General features: G+C 40.8%; 1 protein-coding gene across 3 annotated transcripts in view; it reads right to left on the minus strand.

The window, feature by feature from the left end:
• LOC127444264 (slit homolog 2 protein-like) overlaps positions 1-17,427 on the minus strand; it is a 199,330-nt gene extending 181,903 nt beyond the window's left edge. For all 3 annotated transcript variants that reach the window (XM_051703541.1, XM_051703540.1, XM_051703539.1), the window contains exons 1-3: positions 16,078-17,427; positions 14,959-15,030; positions 13,508-13,579 (exon numbers count right to left, since the gene is read on the minus strand). In XM_051703541.1, coding sequence (XP_051559501.1) covers positions 13,508-13,579; positions 14,959-15,030; positions 16,078-16,250 — 317 coding nt within the window. In that variant the 5' untranslated portion in view covers positions 16,251-17,427. The remainder of the gene's footprint in view (positions 1-13,507; positions 13,580-14,958; positions 15,031-16,077) is intronic.
• Positions 17,428-17,931: the final 504 nt, after the last annotated feature.

Below are 17,931 nucleotides of genomic sequence, written 5' to 3' on the forward strand. Positions count from 1 at the left end.
AATGACCTCCCCATCACCCAGAATGCAGAGTCTGGGGCAAAATGAAAACCGTGCGTCCAATACATCACACATAAATCCCTGAATCTTCAACCAGTAATCCTGTATTTTAACACATCCCCAAAAAACATGGGTTATGTCCCAGTCTTCTGACTGGCATCGCCAACAGGTGGGTGTGTCTTTAAGACCAAGTCTATATTGGGGGCCTGGGTAGCTCAGTGGTAAAATACGCTGGCTACCACCCCTGGAGTTCGCTAGTTCACTAGGGCATGCTGAGTGACTCCAGCCAGGTCTCCTAAGCAACCAAATTGGCCCGGTTGCTAGGGAAGGTAGAGTCACATGGGGTAACCTCCTCGTGGTCGCTATAATGTAGTTTGTTCTCGGTGGGGCGCATGATGAATTGAGTGTGGTTGCCACGGTGGATGGCATGAAGCCTCCACACGCGCTATGTCTCCGTGGCAACGCGCTCAACAAGCCATGTGATAAGATGCGAGGGTTGACTGTCTCAGACGCGGAGGCAGCTGGGATTCGTCCTCCGCCACCCGGACTGAAGCGAATCACTATGCGACCACGAGGACTTAGAGCGCATTGGGAATTGGGCATTCCAAATTGGGAGAAAAAGGGGAAAAATCCCCCCCCTCCCCCCCCAAAAAAAGACCAAGTCTATACAATCTAGAGGGGGTCCAATATAATCGATTCAAAATCTTAAATTGTATCAGACGCAGCCTTGAATCTCTAGATGCAGACTTGACATTTTTTAGAATCTTAGCCCACACTCCCTCCTCCAATACCAAATTTAAATCTCTCTCCCATAATCTCTTGAGAGAAGTTGAAGCTCCATCCCCCAGACTCTGAATTAACAGGGAGTAATACATTGATGCCTCATGACCTTTTCCAAAAGCAGTTATCACCACTTCTAGAGTATCTGCCCTTTTAGGAGGGTGTATGCTTCTCCCAAAAATAGTACAGAGCAGGTGGCGCAGCTGTAAGTACCTGAAGAACTGAGATCTAGGAATCCTGAAATGTTGGACCAAATGTTCAAACGATATCAACCCACCACTCTCATATAGGTCACCAAGTGTATTAACACCCCTCACAATCCACTTCGACCAGCAGAAAAGGGACTCACCAATATGCAACTTTGGGTTTAGCCATAAGCTCGAGGCAACATTTAAATAAATGTCTGAATTGAACACTCTGGACACTTTTGACCATAGCGTGTGCAGATTCGAGATAACGGGGTGCGACTTAACTTCTCCAATTAGTTTAATAGAAAGGCTTTGTAATAGTAAAATAGGGGCAATAACATTCTGTTCAATTCCAAACCAGGGAGGGGCTCTCTCAGGTGGAAGTGTCCAATGACCTAATGTCTGAGACTGAATGCATAATAATAAAACAAAATCTTGGGTAGGCCTAGCCCACCTTTGTCAATTGGTCTATGTAACTTGTTGAAATGTAACCTGAGATGCTTTCCATTCCAAATGAAGGACTTCGCTATACTATCAAATTGCTTGTAATAGGGGCCTGGGTAGCTCAGTAGTAAAATACGCTGGCTACCACCCCTGGAGTTCGCTAGTTCGGTAGTTCGAATCCCAGATCTCCTAAGCAACCAAATTGGCCCGGTTGCTAGGGAGGGTAGAGTCACATGGGGTAACCTCCTCGTGGTCACTATAATGTGGTTTGTTCTCGGTGGGGCGCGTGGTGAATTGAGCGTGGTTGCCACGGTGGATGGCGTGAAGCCTCCACACGCGCTATGTCTCCGTGGCAACGCGCTCAACAAGCCACGTGATACAATGCGAGGGTTGACTGTCTCAGACGCGGAGGCAACTGGGATTCGTCCTCCGCCACCCAGACTGAAGTGAATCACTATGCGACCACGAGGAATTAGAGCGCATTGGGAATTGGGCATTCCAAATTGGGAGAAAAAGGGGAAAAATCCCCCCCCCAAAAAAAAAAAAAAAAAATTGCTTATAATAAGAGAGGGGGACATCTACAGGGAGAGATTGTAGCAGGTAGTTGGATTTTGGAATACAATTCATTTTAATAACATTAACCTTTCCAATCATCGATAAATGTAATGAAGCCCACCTGCCCACATCACTCGAAAAACTTTTTATTAAAGGGTCAAAATGAACTCTGACTAAATCACATAATTTTGCTGGGAATAAAATGGCCAAATACTTAATGCCCTATTGGGGCCATTGAAAGGTGCCTGGTTGAAAAGCCGTTACCAGGCAGTATGCTGTCAGAGCCAAAGCTTCGGATTTAGACCAATTAACTCTATATCCTGAAAATTTAGAAAAGGAATTATTAATTCTGTGGAGGCAAGGCATAGATCTAGTGGGGTCGGAGACGAATAATAAAATATCATCTGCGTAAAGTAAAAGCTTATGCGCCACACCTCCCGCCACCACCCCTGGAAAATCATCCTCCTTTCTTATCACGGCTGCTAATGGTTCCAGGGCAAGACAGAACAATAATGGGGAAAGAGGGAAACCCTGCCGGGTGCCCCTATCCAGAGTAAAATAATCTGAAATTAATCCATTTGTTTGTACCGCCGCTACAGGGTGTCTATAAAGTAACTTAATCCACCCAATAAAAGTATTTCCGAACCCGAATATTTCCAGCATCTTAAAAACATAATCCCATTCTACCATATCAAATGCCTTTTCGGCATCAAGTGAGATGGCAGCGACCGGAGTCTGATCATTCGCCACTGACCACATGATATTAATTAATTATATCTTATTTCAAACGGGTCAATTCTCTGAGACCATTAGACGACATTCGGTGCTTCAGCTCTGCCTCTGCACTTTTAATATTCTCTTCCAACTCCACGAGTTCTCGTGCTTTGGATTTTTTGGTGAATGAGGCATACTGTATGATCCGACCCCTAAGAACCGCCTTAAGTGCCTCCCAAGCCACGCCCACAGAGGATGCTGAGGACCAGTTGATCTCCATATAAACATTGATTTCAGCCTTTAACATTTGTTGGAAATCAGGATTTTGCAAAAGGGATACATTAAAGTGCCAGCTGTATGATTTCTTTTTCTCCGTATGTGGCGACATCTCTAAACTCACCAGGGCGTGATCTGAGACTAAGATGTTTCCAATTGAGCAATCGACAACAGATGAAATGAGGGACTTAGATATAAAAAAAAAAAATCTATTCTTGAATAAATCTTATGGACTGATGAAAAAAATGTATAGTCCCTCCCAGATGGGTTCAAAAGTCTCCAGATATCTGTAAGACCATGATTTTTACACATCCTGTGAAGCATCACTGTTGCTCTAGGGGGCTTACACACTTTTGCTTCACTATAATCAAGGATTGAGTCCATCAATAGATTAAAGTTTCCTCCCAATATTATATCATGAGTGGTGCCAGCGGCTTGCAACATCCCTTCAAGATCTATAAAAAGCCCTGATCATCAGCGTTAGGTCCGTAAATTTTTGCCCCTGAATTTCTGCTAAAACAATAATGACTCTTCCTATATTATCTTTAATCTGGTTGAGAAATTTGAATTGTAGATGTTTATTTATCAGTATAATAACCCCTCTGCTCTTACTTGAGCCAGCGCTAAAGAAAACATGTCCACCCCATATCTTCCCAATTTTTTCAGCTTCCTGCGGGGAAAGATGCGTCTCTTGAAGAAACACTATATCATATTTTTTACGCTTAAGAAAAGAAATAACTTTCCTTCTTTTTATGAGGTGCCCCAATCCATTCGCATTCCATGTGGAGAGAGATAACCTACTCATAATAGCATTTGACATTTTGATATAATAGAAAAAATAAATCGTGTGTCAAAAACAAGATTATACAGACCACATTCAAACATTATTGCAACAATCAAACCCCGAACTTCCCCCCGAACAAAACAAACAGAAAAAAGAAAAACTTACGCATTAACCCCGCACACGACAGCGCCAACCGGCGTCAATCCCTCTAAACTCAAAAGGTCCATGTGCGCATGCGAGAGCCCCCGCGACAACTTTGCCATTGGAATGCTCAAGTCCGGTGCTTCTGCACAAATTTTGTGAGGCAAAATTACATAACAGAAAATACTTTGTAAAAACAGACCCCAGCCAATAGGCAGAATAAACAGGAAGAACGTGTAGATTCATTCACAGAACTGTCTTGAAGGTGTGTTCCTCCACAAAACAAACTCCAGCTGATATAAAGCCGTTCAGTTTCCTCGGACACACAAACAATTGTTCTGTGAGCCGGCTGTTATGAGTGCAGCAGATGACGTAATCACTCCAATGTCCCGTGAAAATACTCCACAAAAACAAACTCCAGTCAACAGGAGGCATAAGCAAAAGAACGAACAGATTCATCCATAACTGTACCGAAGCAGTGTTATTCCACAAAACAAACTCCAACCACTAGGCAGAACCAGCAAAAAAAAAAAAAAAAAAAAAACAGGCATCCCGGTGCCTCGAATGATCAAGTGTGTATTATTCACTCGGAGGCTGCATAACAAAAATACACCATGACTTACTCAGTCTGTCAACTTTATAAAAGACATCCTTTGTGTAGGCATAAAGATATTTTGCAGTCATTCTTAGTATCCATTCTCAAACTGGCCGGGAACTTCAATGTAAAAGCGATCATCCGTCCATGCAAAAGTTTCTTGAAGGAGTCATGCCACAAAACAAACTCCAGCCTCTAGGCGGAGCCAATGCAAAAAGAAACAAAAAAGGCACCCAGCTTCCTCGGACAGCCAGAGTAAGTACATCGAGTTAATCCACTCTGGAGCTACATGAAAAACCCCAAATGGCTTACTCACCCATTGTTTTTATAAAAGACAGTGCTTGCTTTGGACACATAAATACCCTGTGACCATCCTTCGTTTCTATTCTTAGTTTGGCCGGAAACATCAGTGCAAAAGCGATATTCTGTTGATGTAAGAGTTTCTTACATTCCTTGAACCGATCCCGTTTCTCTCTTGTCGCATTCACAAAGTCCGGGAACAAGAAAATATTGTGATTCTTCCAAGAAAGCTTTCCTTTGCTCCTCGCCTCGCGCAACACAAGATCTTTATCGGATAATCTCAGAGATTTGGCCAGAATTGATCGGGGCCTGTCTCCCTCAGCAGATCTGCGAGCCGGGACTCTGTGAGTTCGCTCAATTTCCAGTTTATGGCCTGTTATGTCGAGCAGACTCGGGAAGAACTCGTCCAGGAATTTCACAATATCTCTGCCTACTTCATGCTCAGGAATTCCAACAATTCGTATGTTATTCCTTCGGCTCCTATTTTCCAAATCTTCCAGTTTTTCCAAGACTTTTCCCACGAATATTTTGGTCGCGGGCGGATTAACGGATAATTCCCTTTCCGATGATTCCAAACAATCAATTCGTTTCTCAACTTCTGTCACTCTTGTAACCAACTCAGAGAACTTTGCTTCCATCGCCGTAATCGATCGACGTATTACAGTGAGATCCTCCAAGTCAGCAACAACCTTCGTCAGCATCACTGAGATGTTGGACAGTTGATGCTGAATTTCATCTCCCGACGTGCCATCCAAATCGAGTCCCCGGCTCGTAGGGCCGCCAGAGGTTTCATCTTGAGTACGTAAGTGTCCTTTAATGTCTCCAGAGCCAAAGGATTTTGACTTCTTTGCCATGTTTACCTCAAAGAACAAATATGTAACTGGGTGTATCGAATCTCACTGGTTATAACATGAAAATAATTAAAAAAAAAAAAACAGCAAAGTGCACAGAGCTCGTGTTTCACACATCTGCTTCTCGCATGGTGTCACCCGAAATTACTAGGTTTGTAAAAAATGATGGCGACTGGACAAAAGAAATAGCCCTCCAGCCCACTGTCATCAGCATTTATAAGAAAAACATGGGCGTTGATAGGTCAGACCAAATGATAAAATCTTACGACGTCCTACAAAAAAACTCAGAAGTGGTGGAAGACTCATTTTTTTCCACTTCATAGACATTGCCGTCGTCAATAGTTTCATATTGTTTAAGGAATGGCAACACATTCATGCGGCACCAGGGGATGAGCATAGACCAGTGAACTTAACCCAGACAGATTTCAGAGAAAACCTGGCTCATCAGCTGGGAGGTATCGATATTCACGCAAGTTTCCCTATGCATACACTAAAGCCTGTAGTCCCTCCTTCGTCATCACTCCACACAGCCCATGTCCCTAAATTTGAAGAGTCCTCTAAGAGATGTTGGCTATGCTATCAGAAAAGTAGGACTGAAAATAAAACTAAAGTAGCTCGTTGCACGCCGGAATGTAATGGCAAATGACTTTGCTTGGTTCGCGATAGGAACTGTTTTCAGTCTTGGCACTCAGCTGAGTGTGACCAGTTTCACGAAGAGGCCTAGGTTGGGCTGTGTTTACTGGTGTTGTTGTCCTCCCCCTCCCCTCTTTTTTCCCTCTCTTCTCTCCACAGGTATTGCAGTTGTTGAGTATTTATGAATTTATATATATTCTGTTCCTGCACACTTTATTAAAAATGTATTTACTGTAGATAGTTCTACAGATAGATATATATTCTGTTCCTGCACACTTTATTAAAAATGTATTTACTGTAGATAGTTCGAAAGTTTGATTGTGTATTTTTTGCTGTGTAATTCGTGTGTAATTCTAATGTTCAAATTAAATAAAGTGTGTGTTTTACTGAACACATAAAATGTATATTTCAGTGTTTGTGTCCTTCAATTTCAGATGCAATCTCAATTTATTATAACAGGTGCTCGAAAGGAGTATTTGAGGAGTGGTCATGTGAAATGTATCTTAACATTCTAAATGTTTGTTTTATTCCGTTTTCCCACTAATCACTAGAATGGTCATAACTTTTAAACAATAGATTATATTTCTAATCTGTCTGCTATTCTACATTGCCCACAAAATTATGTATATTTCATACACTCTAAGTTTCCCTCTAGCTTGTAATTAAAATGGTTGAAAATGCAGTTGTCTTATGAAGTATGGTGGCCGGAGAATATTTTTGTAAAAATTGCTGTGTGAAATCTTATTGATAAAGGACGATTAGCCTTAAATAATCATACATATATTTACATATCATTTGAAAGCCCAAGTTCTTCTCTTCAATATGGTATATACAGTTCGGGTGTGTGATGTTATATGAATATGAATGTAATATGAATATGGATATGAATGTCATATTCTGGCACAGAATGGAATTTTCGGAATTTTGGGCTCAGGCTTTAAAGGGTTAAGTTACTTTATAGACACCCGGTAGTGGGGGGTACAAACAAATGGATTAATTTCAGATTATTTTACTCTGGATAGGGGCACCCGGCAGGGTTGCCCTCTTTCCCCATTATTGTTCTGTTTTGCCCTGGAACCATTAGCAGCCGCGATAAGAAGGGAAGATGATTTTCCAGGGGTGGTGGTGGGAGGTGTGGTGCATAAGATTTTGCTTTACGCAGATGATGTTTTATTATTCGTCTCCAACCCCATTAGATCTATGCCTTGCCTCCATAGAATTATTAATTCCTTTTCTAAGTTCTCGGGATACAGAGTCAGTTGGTCCAAATCTGAAGCTTTGGCTCTGACAGCATACTGCCCAGTAACGGCTTTTCAACCGGGCGCCTTCCAGTGGCCCCAACAGGGCATTAAGTATTTGGGCATTTTATTCCCAGCAAATTTGTCTGATTTAGTTAGAGTTAATTTTGACCCCTTAATAAAAAGTTTTTCGAGCGATGTGTGCAGGTCGGCTTCATTACATTTATCTATGATTGGGAAGGTTAATGTTATTAAAATGAATTGTATTCCAAATTTAACTACCTGCTGCAATCTCTCCCTGTAGATGTCCCCCTCTCTTATTTCAAGCAATCTGATAGTATAGCGAAGTCCTTCATTTGGAATGGTAAGCATCCCAGATGCATTCGGTCTCAGGCATTTGGCTCATTGGTAGCTTCCACCTGAGAGAGCCCCTCCCTGGTTTTGTATTGAACAGGAAGTTCTTGCCCCTATTTCACCATTGCAAAGCCTTTCTATCAAACTAATTGGAGAAGTTAAGTTACACCCCGTTATCTCGCATTTGCACTCAGTATGGACAAAAGTGTCCAGAGTGTTTAATTCGGACATTTATTTAAATGTTGCCTCAAGCATATGGCAGAACCCAAAATTATTTATTAGTAAGTCCCCTTTCTGACCAGAGTGGATTGTGAGGGAGGTTAATATGCTCGGTGACCTATATGAGAGTGGAGTGCTGAGATCTTTTGAAAATTTGGTTCAACATTTTGGGATTCCCAAATCTCAGTTTTATAGGTATTTACAGCTGCACCACCTGCTCTGTACTATTTTTGGGAGTAGCATACACCCCCCTAAAGCGGCAGATACTCTGGGAATGGTGATTACTGCTTTTGGAAAAGGTCATGAGGCATCAGTGTATTACTCCCTGCTAATTCAGAGTCTGGGGACGGAGCTTTAACTTCTATCAAGAGATTATGGTAGGGGGATTTCTGCTTGGTGTTGGAGGGGGGAGTGTGGGCTAGGATTCTGGAGGGCGTTGGGTCTGCATCTGAAGATGCGGGGGTGCGCCTTGTGCAATTCAAGATTTTACATAGATTTTATTGGACCCCTTCTAGATTGTATAGGCTTGGTCTTAAAGACACACCCACCTGTTGGCGATGCCAATCGGAGGATGGAGACACGGCCCATGTTTTTTGGTTGTGTGTTGAGATCCAGGAATTCTGGTTGAAGGTTCAGAGTTTTGTGTGTGATGTTTTGGGCACTTGGGTTTCGTTTTGCCCCAGACTCTGTGTTTTGGGCGATGGGGCGACATCGATGTGGGGAATAGACACCTCACTGGGTCTCTATCCAGTGTGATGATTGCCAGGCAGATTATTTTGAGGGGTTGAAGGTCAGCTGGATCACCCCCATTTCAGGATTGGTGCACAGAGATGGGGAGGGTGGAGTCTTTTGAGGAGGTGTCATTTGGAAGATGGAGTAACTTGGATTTGTTTGTTGCGAAATGGGGCAACTATTTTGAGTTTTTGGAGGGCTCTCGGTGTGGGGCGGTGGAGAGAGTAGTATAGTTTTAAATGTGTATGATTATATATATATATATATATATATATATATATATATATATATATATATATATATATTTCTGTTTGTGTGTTTTTTGCTTTTTTTGGTGTATATACTCATCTGTAACCACAGGGATGTTTGTTGGGGGTCAGGGCAGGGTTGGGGATTGGGAGGGGGAGGGGGGGTTGTGGGGTTTAAATGTTGATTCTATGTATATATGTTTTTGCTTTTCTTTATTTAGTGTAAGAATCAATAAAAAAATTAATTACAAAAAATAAAATGGTAAAATTTGTTAAATGGGGCTAAGACTACTGCACTACTTATTGGTAGCTAAAGACCTTTGAAGAACTTTGCGAATGACTGGCATTCTAGGTCTTCAGAAATCTGCTGAGCTTTCTACAGAGTTCTGCAGAGTTCAGAGTTCTACAGAATTCTGTGTGGGCCTGCTATTAAGCAAGTTTCAAGCAGTCTGATCGTGGTAGTACACAAAAATGTTTGCTGAATAAATAACACCTAACACTCAAATATAAGTTTTGGAACCAAAGTGAAGAAGAAGAAACATACGCTGGTAATTTGGAATTGTTTTGGATTCGCTAGATTTCGCTATAAGTTCTGTTAGTCAACATCAATAATGTGATTTATAATATCTAGGGAAGTAATCGACAATTATGATTTTTTTTTTTGTCATAATCATGCAGCCTTCACACATACACAACTCAATCAGCACAAGTTCGTAAGTGAACTCTGCCTGCACAGAGTAGGAACCCATCAAGCTCTTCCTCTCCCACTCTGCTTTTCACTCTAACTTTCTTTGACACACTCTCTCAAGCACACATTCACACACTCAAGCACAGCAGCCCATGACATCATCGTTCAGCTTCTGGGGTTACATCATTCCATTTAAATATTTAATGAATGATGAAATAATAACGAGGCACATAGTGCTGCACACTGCAGAAATGCCCACGTGTTTCACTCAGGCACAGAGGACAGCTTTCTCTGTGGACCCCACTGCAGAAACACAAAAAGACACACACACACACACACAAAGCACACACACACACACACACACACACACTGCTTAAAGGGAATAAGATCGACCCTTAAAATAGATGAGTACACACAGACACACACACTTAGAAATGATAGAAATGCACACAGCAAGACTCATTTTAACTTTTACATACACACACACACACACACACTCACAGTCATTTCCAGGAGGGCCATACAGTGAGTTGACTTTTAATGCCAAAAAACAAGCAACAAGACTGAACAGAGGAAAGAATGAATTCAAAGTTAGTGTGAATGGTGTTTGCACAGTCACACACACACACACACACACACACACACACACACACACACACACACACACACACACACACACACAGCTGTATTGTGATATACTCTGTGTGGGTTTAAAGCAGACATGATCAACAAGTATTGACCTGCCAATCACATACATCTCAAAAGCGAAAGAGAAAGAGGTTCATAGCTTAGTTTCGAAATCAGTGATCATGAATATACTCAGTCTCAGTCCATCCCACATTAGCTAACGGCTAAACCAGTCCAACACTGTGTGTGTCTGTAAAGAAATCACAAAAGAAAGAAAAAGACAGGCTAAAACAAGCCAGCTATATGAAGGAAAGAAAGAAAATGACTGAGGGAATGGAAAGATAAAAGAGGACATAAATCTCGAAAGGATTTGCTTGAACCAAAATTTTATATTTTACATGAAGTGGCAACCCAACACAATACCAAACATTTTATTGTACACAAGTTCTTCTTCTTTTTTTTTTTTTTTTTTCATAATTTGACTCCTTTTTCTCCCCAATTTGGCATGCCCAATCCCAATACTCTCTAATTCCTCATGGTGGCGCACTCGGCTCAGTCCGGGTGGCGAAGGTGCCTCCGCTTCTGAGACAGTCAGATAATGCAGCTTATCAAGTGGCTTGCTGAAAAATGTCCCTCTTAACTAAACACTCAAATTTAATAATTATGTTATGTTAATAACTGAAATAATATTAATCTCTGCTGCCAATTCACCAAAAAAAACAAAAAAAACAAAAACAAACCATGTTTATCCTCGTTGGAAGTGACCCCATACATTTGCATAGCTTTGTTCATGGTTTTTGCAGAAGGGGGCATATCACACAACCTGCCTAAGTTGCCATTTGTCTATTTTAGCTAACTTGATTGATGAATTTGCACCATAATACCATAGAGTTTAAATGGACACACAGCCTTTGAAGTCCACTAAAAGATTTGGGAAGCGTTTTCTCTTCCCTTTTAAAAGTTGATAAGTATATTTATTTAGCTATTCTAACAATGGATGATTAAATGATTAGTCGCATTTTATAATGTGCATTTAGCATGTTTTTTGCCTGCTGTCTGCAATAAGAACAGATCTGACCCATCAGTTAAGAACTACTGGTGTGAGGGACAAACAAAAGAAAGAAGTATTAAAATGAATGGGGAAAAAAATATCGCTCGTTTGCTCAAGTCTTTCTCCATAGGCTTACTTTATACCTGACTGCATTACTCATGGCTAGCAAACCGTGATGAGGGGTGTTTGTGCATACGTGTGCATGTGTGTGTGCATGTGCGTGTGTGTGTGTGAGTATGAGTGAAGTAAGGGGGGTCATATATGGAACAGAGTCTCCACTTTTCCTCCCTACAGGGGGTCGTCACACCCAATACCTAAATGCATCTCCAATACGCATATACACACACACACACACACACACACACACACTCACACATATTTATGAAGGGCCTTTGGTAAGGGCATTATAATGCCTGTGCGTTCTAATCCTCTCAGCTATGCAGTCACCCTCCAGCATTAGACTCCTGCTTTTGTACCGGCACAGTGGGACTGATCTTACACACTGACTTTAGCTGTGCTATTCAGTGCTGCTGCTAGCTCCTCTATCCCTACACTTATCACTAAAAAGACCTATTCATTGCCACCATTCGCTCGAAAACCCTTCAGTTATGCCAACACTGCACAATTTACTCCAAAAGCAAGTTCCGCTATTATTACAAGTTATTACAATTTAGCTGTTCTCTGCTGAAAACACTGGCTTTATGAGCTATATGTTACTGCACAAAGGTGCAATTACAGTTAATGTCATTGACTCTTTCGTTAGTTAGCATTCAGAGCCACATTCTTCTGACACAACTGCTCTTTAAAAGTAAAGTTTGTGTCATACTAATGCACACAGGCACAGTATTTGGGGGGACAGGGGAGATATGTAGCTTTACAATATCAACATTACTGCAATTAATATTTTAAGGTATTATACATGAAATCCAGAGGATGAATGTTCTAGCAATATTGCAAAGTAAAGCAAAACTTTCACTCATACATAGTAAAAATGTGAAAATAAACAACCAAACTTCTCTAATGTAAATGAAACTTGTCAGTTTAAGCAGCAATGCATATTGCTTACCTCTCCATGATTGCCCCATTGTTGAAGAATTATGAACAACGGAACAAAGGAGGGTTTTAAAAGACTTTATTTATTTGTTCAAATGAAACCAACGCCACTGCCTGTTTGAGAATTATATACGTTTTTCACAAGACAGAGTTGGCAAAAGGCTTTTGTGGTACAGCTGGGTTTTGAAAGGTTTTTGAAAATAATTTGACGGAGTTAATAAACCTATCCTCACCAAATTAAAAGGTAATGACTAGCAAAAAAAATGGACGCATATGGCAGGTGATTGACTGAGCCTCACACAGTGTGGCTCTAAATGCCAGTTCTATTGGGTTTGGCATATAAACTGAACACCTGCCAGTCACCATTAAGAGATGGTAATTGACAGTCAATCATCTGAGAGTGAGAATACTGGTTATAAATCAGCAGACAGTAAACCTGATCCTAGAACAGCAAGCCTTGTCTGTGAAACCAGCCAGTGTTTGGGGTCCACTGATGAAAGAAATCTGGTTTTGTGAGGAATTAAAGATTGATATGGCCTTCATACATTGTATGATACATACAGTACTTCACAATAAACATTATTAATTGTAATCCTAAAGCAGCAAAAATTAGGGCTCATAATTATAATTATACTGATGTGTCATTCCGGTGGGGGTCCTTAAGAGCATAATTCCAGTTTTTGCTCCAGCTTCCAGTGTCATTCACTTAAAGGGATGTGTGTGTGTGTATATGTGTGTGTGTGTGTGTGTGTGTGTGTGTGTTCTCCTTAGGCAGGTTGGCTATCAGACAAAAATGTTACTCCATCAAATCCTGACCACAACGCACATACACGCCCACAACATACAATGTCCATCATTAATATATGAATACACACACTCGATTTTGTAATGTCATTTTGCAGTTGTACTCAGCAGGTCACTCTGTTAATGCATACAGTAAACCCAAACACACTCACTTACGAATACACTGTTGACTTTTTGCCCTACAGGCTAGTGCAGCATATCTTGTGTTTTGTGTGCATGTGTGTTAGTCACTTACAGTCTTTCCAGCTCTTTCAGGTCCTGAAATGCCCCTCTCTCTATAGAACTAATCTTGTTCTCCATCAACTGCCTAAGAGAAGGAATGATAGAGATAGAGAGAGAGAAAGCAAGAGAGAAACCAAAAGAAAGATAAGTCACTCATTGCTTGAATTTCAATGATTAAAACAGATAATATTAATGTGTATTTTGGCTTCAGGATTTGCTGCCGTAGAGAACTTCTAAAGTGCTCTTTACATTTTACTGCCTGCAAACCACATTTTTACAAATACCCTTTCACAAGTTATCTCAAGATCTGAGACGCCCCTCTCATTATAAAACCACTGTAAAAAAAGTGCTTTCAACACCATTCTTAATACAATATCTATATATAGACTATGTTTTAAAAAAAAAACATATTTAACTGCGCCATTTTCTTTACAACATCACAGATACCCAGGTCAACATGTGTAACATGTGAAGTCATACATTCATAATGTAAAATGCCAAGAATACATGTTGGCAGTTTTGAAAAGCTCAGTGATGTTCAATTCAGTGCTGCCTTTCGTCCCAGCAAGTGAGATAGGAAAATAAGTGAGTGAGAGAGAGAAAGGGTTATAAACAAAAAAGAGTGTGTCTGTGAAGGAAAGGAAAAGTAAAAGAAAAGGAAAAGACAGACAGAGTGAAAGTTTTCAGCTGAAATTCTACCCTCCAAATGGGAGGGAAAACCTGTTCTTACATGGGCTCTCTATATGTCTCTCACACATACATTCACACCCACACATTCCATCTCACTCACTTTACATTCACAAAATCTCCCTCTCTCTCACACAACCTCACACACAGACAGAGAAGTAGATAGGAAGACAGATAGAGACAGACACTCCACATTCCAATAACGCAATAATTTTTGAGAATTTATATCTTTGTATGTCTTTGTATGTTTTGAGAATCATAGGCTTACTGCCTAGTTAAGCTTCACCATTCAAACTTGTTCCGTGTTTGAGTGTGTATACTACAAGTGTTTAACTTCCACTGAAATCCGGAACGATGTATTCCATGACAAGTCAAGGCATTTGTTATGACGATGCTTTCACCGGCATTAATCTATTGTAATAATGGACCCATCAGGGCTCGATGTGTTCACAAGATGACAGGACTAAATCTGCACAATGAGTGGCATAAATGTATATGAAATCCTAAATTCCACATTTACAACTTTGCAAAATAAGCTGTACAATAATGATGGATAAAAAATCTCTTGCACTCACCCAATTTGTTTATCTTTTAATTGAAAACACTGTTTGTTCCAGGTCTGTACATTTTTCACTATAAAGGGCATACATTGCCTCATATGTTGACTTTAAATACACTTTCACAAAATACATATTTCGTGGTTGTTGTATTTTGTATTATTTTTATTTATCTTTTTGCAGAAAAACAAATCAAGAAAACTAGTTCTTCAATACTTACAGAACTCTGAGGTTCCGCAGTCCCGCAAAATCTGCCTTCGTGATTTTAGTCAGATTATTTGCATTCAGGTCACTGTGGAAAGAAGAGAGGGGTTAAAACTGTGAATAATTAAGAAGTCTAATTTAGGCTATTAAGTGGTAAATGAGGCTATGAACGAATTTTTCTTTGTCACTTAATGGCCACCAGTGATGGATTTTACAAACTGCATGTTGGATTGCAGTTATAGGATATATTCATTTGTTAAACTGCCTGCATTATCATGCAATATACTTGGCTAAATTTTATCATTGCTTAAGTATGTGCTAGACTGTGGGTAAGCTCTTAGCAGGTTTCTAATTGAATTCCTGTCAGGGTTCAGCAATCTTCACCAATTAACGCTGGTGTCATGTATAGCCATTGAAACCTACGTTTCATGCACTCCCATTTCAGACTCTATGACAGCTCCTTGCAGCTACCCAGCCAAAAAAATAAATAATTGTGTAGGTAAGTTATTATACAACATTCAATCATTGGAGTCAATTCTAGAGTTTTAACACACAAAAATAGCCAGGAGTGACTGAACTTCTAATAGTTCAAATAAGGAAAAATTTTAACTGCGTCTTTGGTGGCAAAACAGTGTTCCTCCGAAGCAGAGACCATGAACAGAGCAGGTTGTGTTTAAACTTCATGCCAGTTTAATTTATGAATCCCACTCCAGAGAGACAATTAATGTAACAGACAGATAGTGACATGCGTTAGTGGAATAGAAAAGGAGACTCTGGTTTTTTTCTAATGACAGCACTTCAAAAGAAAGCCTGGGCACACTTTACATTTCACTACTGATTTTACTGTGTTTTAGGTACTGGTTAATAATAATAGGCTAATAAATATGTCATTAATTTTGGAGCAGCTTACAATAAATGCACTTTGTATTTGCCATAACTATAGTAATGAACTATTTTAGGCAATTATGTAGTAACAATGTAACGTGTTGGTTATGAATTAATGTAATTGGTATGTTTAATTAATTGTTTCATTTAATAATTATAATTCTATCATTAATTGAATTGTTTTGTGGGGCAGCCTATAACAAATGCACATTGTTAATGTTGGTCATGTAATGTGTTTATGCGCACTCACAGTCGTTCAGTGTTGCGGGGAATGTTCCGCGGCACGCTCCGCAGTCTCTGACCGTGGCAGTCCACCGCTGTCCCGCTGCAGGAGCACTGAGACGGGCACGACTGAGCCCCAGCCCCACCAAACACTGCACAAAGCACCGCTCCAAAACACACAACGGCTTTCAACACAAACATCACCGCTGCTTCCTCAAGTTCTGATTATACAAACAAAATTCCTGGTGGGAAACGGTTGCACCAGTGCAGGAGTTTGAATTTCATAAAAGAGAGGAGTCACACGAGCTTGTCACTACAAATGCTATTTGAAGTACAATTGTCTTTGAGGAAAAAAGACACTTGTAATCTCCTCCGACTGGAATGATCCCCCCCCCTTTTCTTTACAAAGGGAAACACATTTTAATTCAATCCAGAACAGATCCCATTTAGGGTTTCTGTATTCTCTTCTGTTTAGGGACGCGAATTTTGAGTGCCGATCCAGACGATTCCGCAGCAAATCAAAGTTTAAATTAATCCTTCACTGAATATCCTGAACTGTCGCTCTGACCGCTCTGCGCTTTTGTTTGATCGCTCCTAAAACACCTTATGCGCGCATGTACGCAAACGAGAGACAAGCGCATAAAGAGACACACTTGAAAAGCCACCTGGTGATAGAGATGCGGTTATACACATCCAGTGGAGCTGATCTGCACGTGCGCTCAGAGGGTATTGGTTAATTAGTGTATTGATCTCCGCGCGCCCTCATGCATCCATCATCCTGTCACACGGACAAATCTTCTTTATAAATCCAACTCGGTGCAAGGTAAAGTCCTGGATGATCCTCTGCCTGTACTCGAATACTCAGTAGGAAGTGTGTGGGCTCTCTCTGGCACCTGTTGGGGGGTGTGTGTGTGTGTGTGTGTGTGTGTGTGTGTGTGTGTGTGTGTGTGTGTGTGTGCTGAGGGCAAAGGCGGCGCCTCTAGTGTGGAAGTCCCGCACAGCGATAATACTCGGTAACGTACTCACGCACAATTTCTCTACGATCCAAACGGAGCAAAACACGGGTACCGAGTCCATGCACAAGTCTCTGTCAAACGTCCTTCAAGCCTATTGTACTGTGACACCTTGCGTCATGTAGCTAGAAGAAAACTTTAAAATACTACAATAATTTAAAACAAATATACACTATTTAAAGTAGATAGGTAAGAATATAGTTTTATTTTTAGACGAATCCCGACTTTGAGATCAAGCTGAAGTCTAAATGGGCTTTTCCTGGAGTTAATGAATAAAATAATTCCCTTGCACCAATGCAGTGAATGAACTCCGGTGTTTTGATTTCCCCCGTTCTCACGCTCGGATTAAAGTTGTTTTAGGTGAAGTGGCTCTCAGACACGGGACTTTCATTCTCTCAGACCAACTTGGAAATTGCTGTATATACACCGGGAGCAGCTCCACCCCTCGACCCGCCCCGCTGGCCGCATGAGACTGAGCCGTCTGCCATCTACGGCAGTCTAAAGACGGTAGCCTATGCGCAAGTGACGCACAGAGCTAACAAGTGAAGTGAACCAGCATCTCTCTCTCTTTCTCTCTCTCTTTCTCTCTCCTTGTATTCTCTCTCTCTCTCTCTCTCTCTCTCTCTCTCTCTCTCTCTCTCTCTCTCTCTCCCGCTTGTGAATGAGACTAGTATATGAATGGTAAACTGTTTAGTAATTACAGAAGCAAAGAAGGTAGTAGGAATGACCCCATTCACCTTCACAGTACGCACCTGCAGGGTAGGGAGAGGTCAAGGGTCAATTGCAGCTCCTGAGAAGCTGAAACACAAGTAAACACACAGAAACATGCATACACATATAACAAATCTTTATAATTGTGACTATTTATT

Source organism: Myxocyprinus asiaticus, chromosome 7 (assembly GCF_019703515.2).
Source record: "Myxocyprinus asiaticus isolate MX2 ecotype Aquarium Trade chromosome 7, UBuf_Myxa_2, whole genome shotgun sequence".
Lineage (NCBI taxonomy): Eukaryota > Metazoa > Chordata > Actinopteri > Cypriniformes > Catostomidae > Myxocyprinus > Myxocyprinus asiaticus.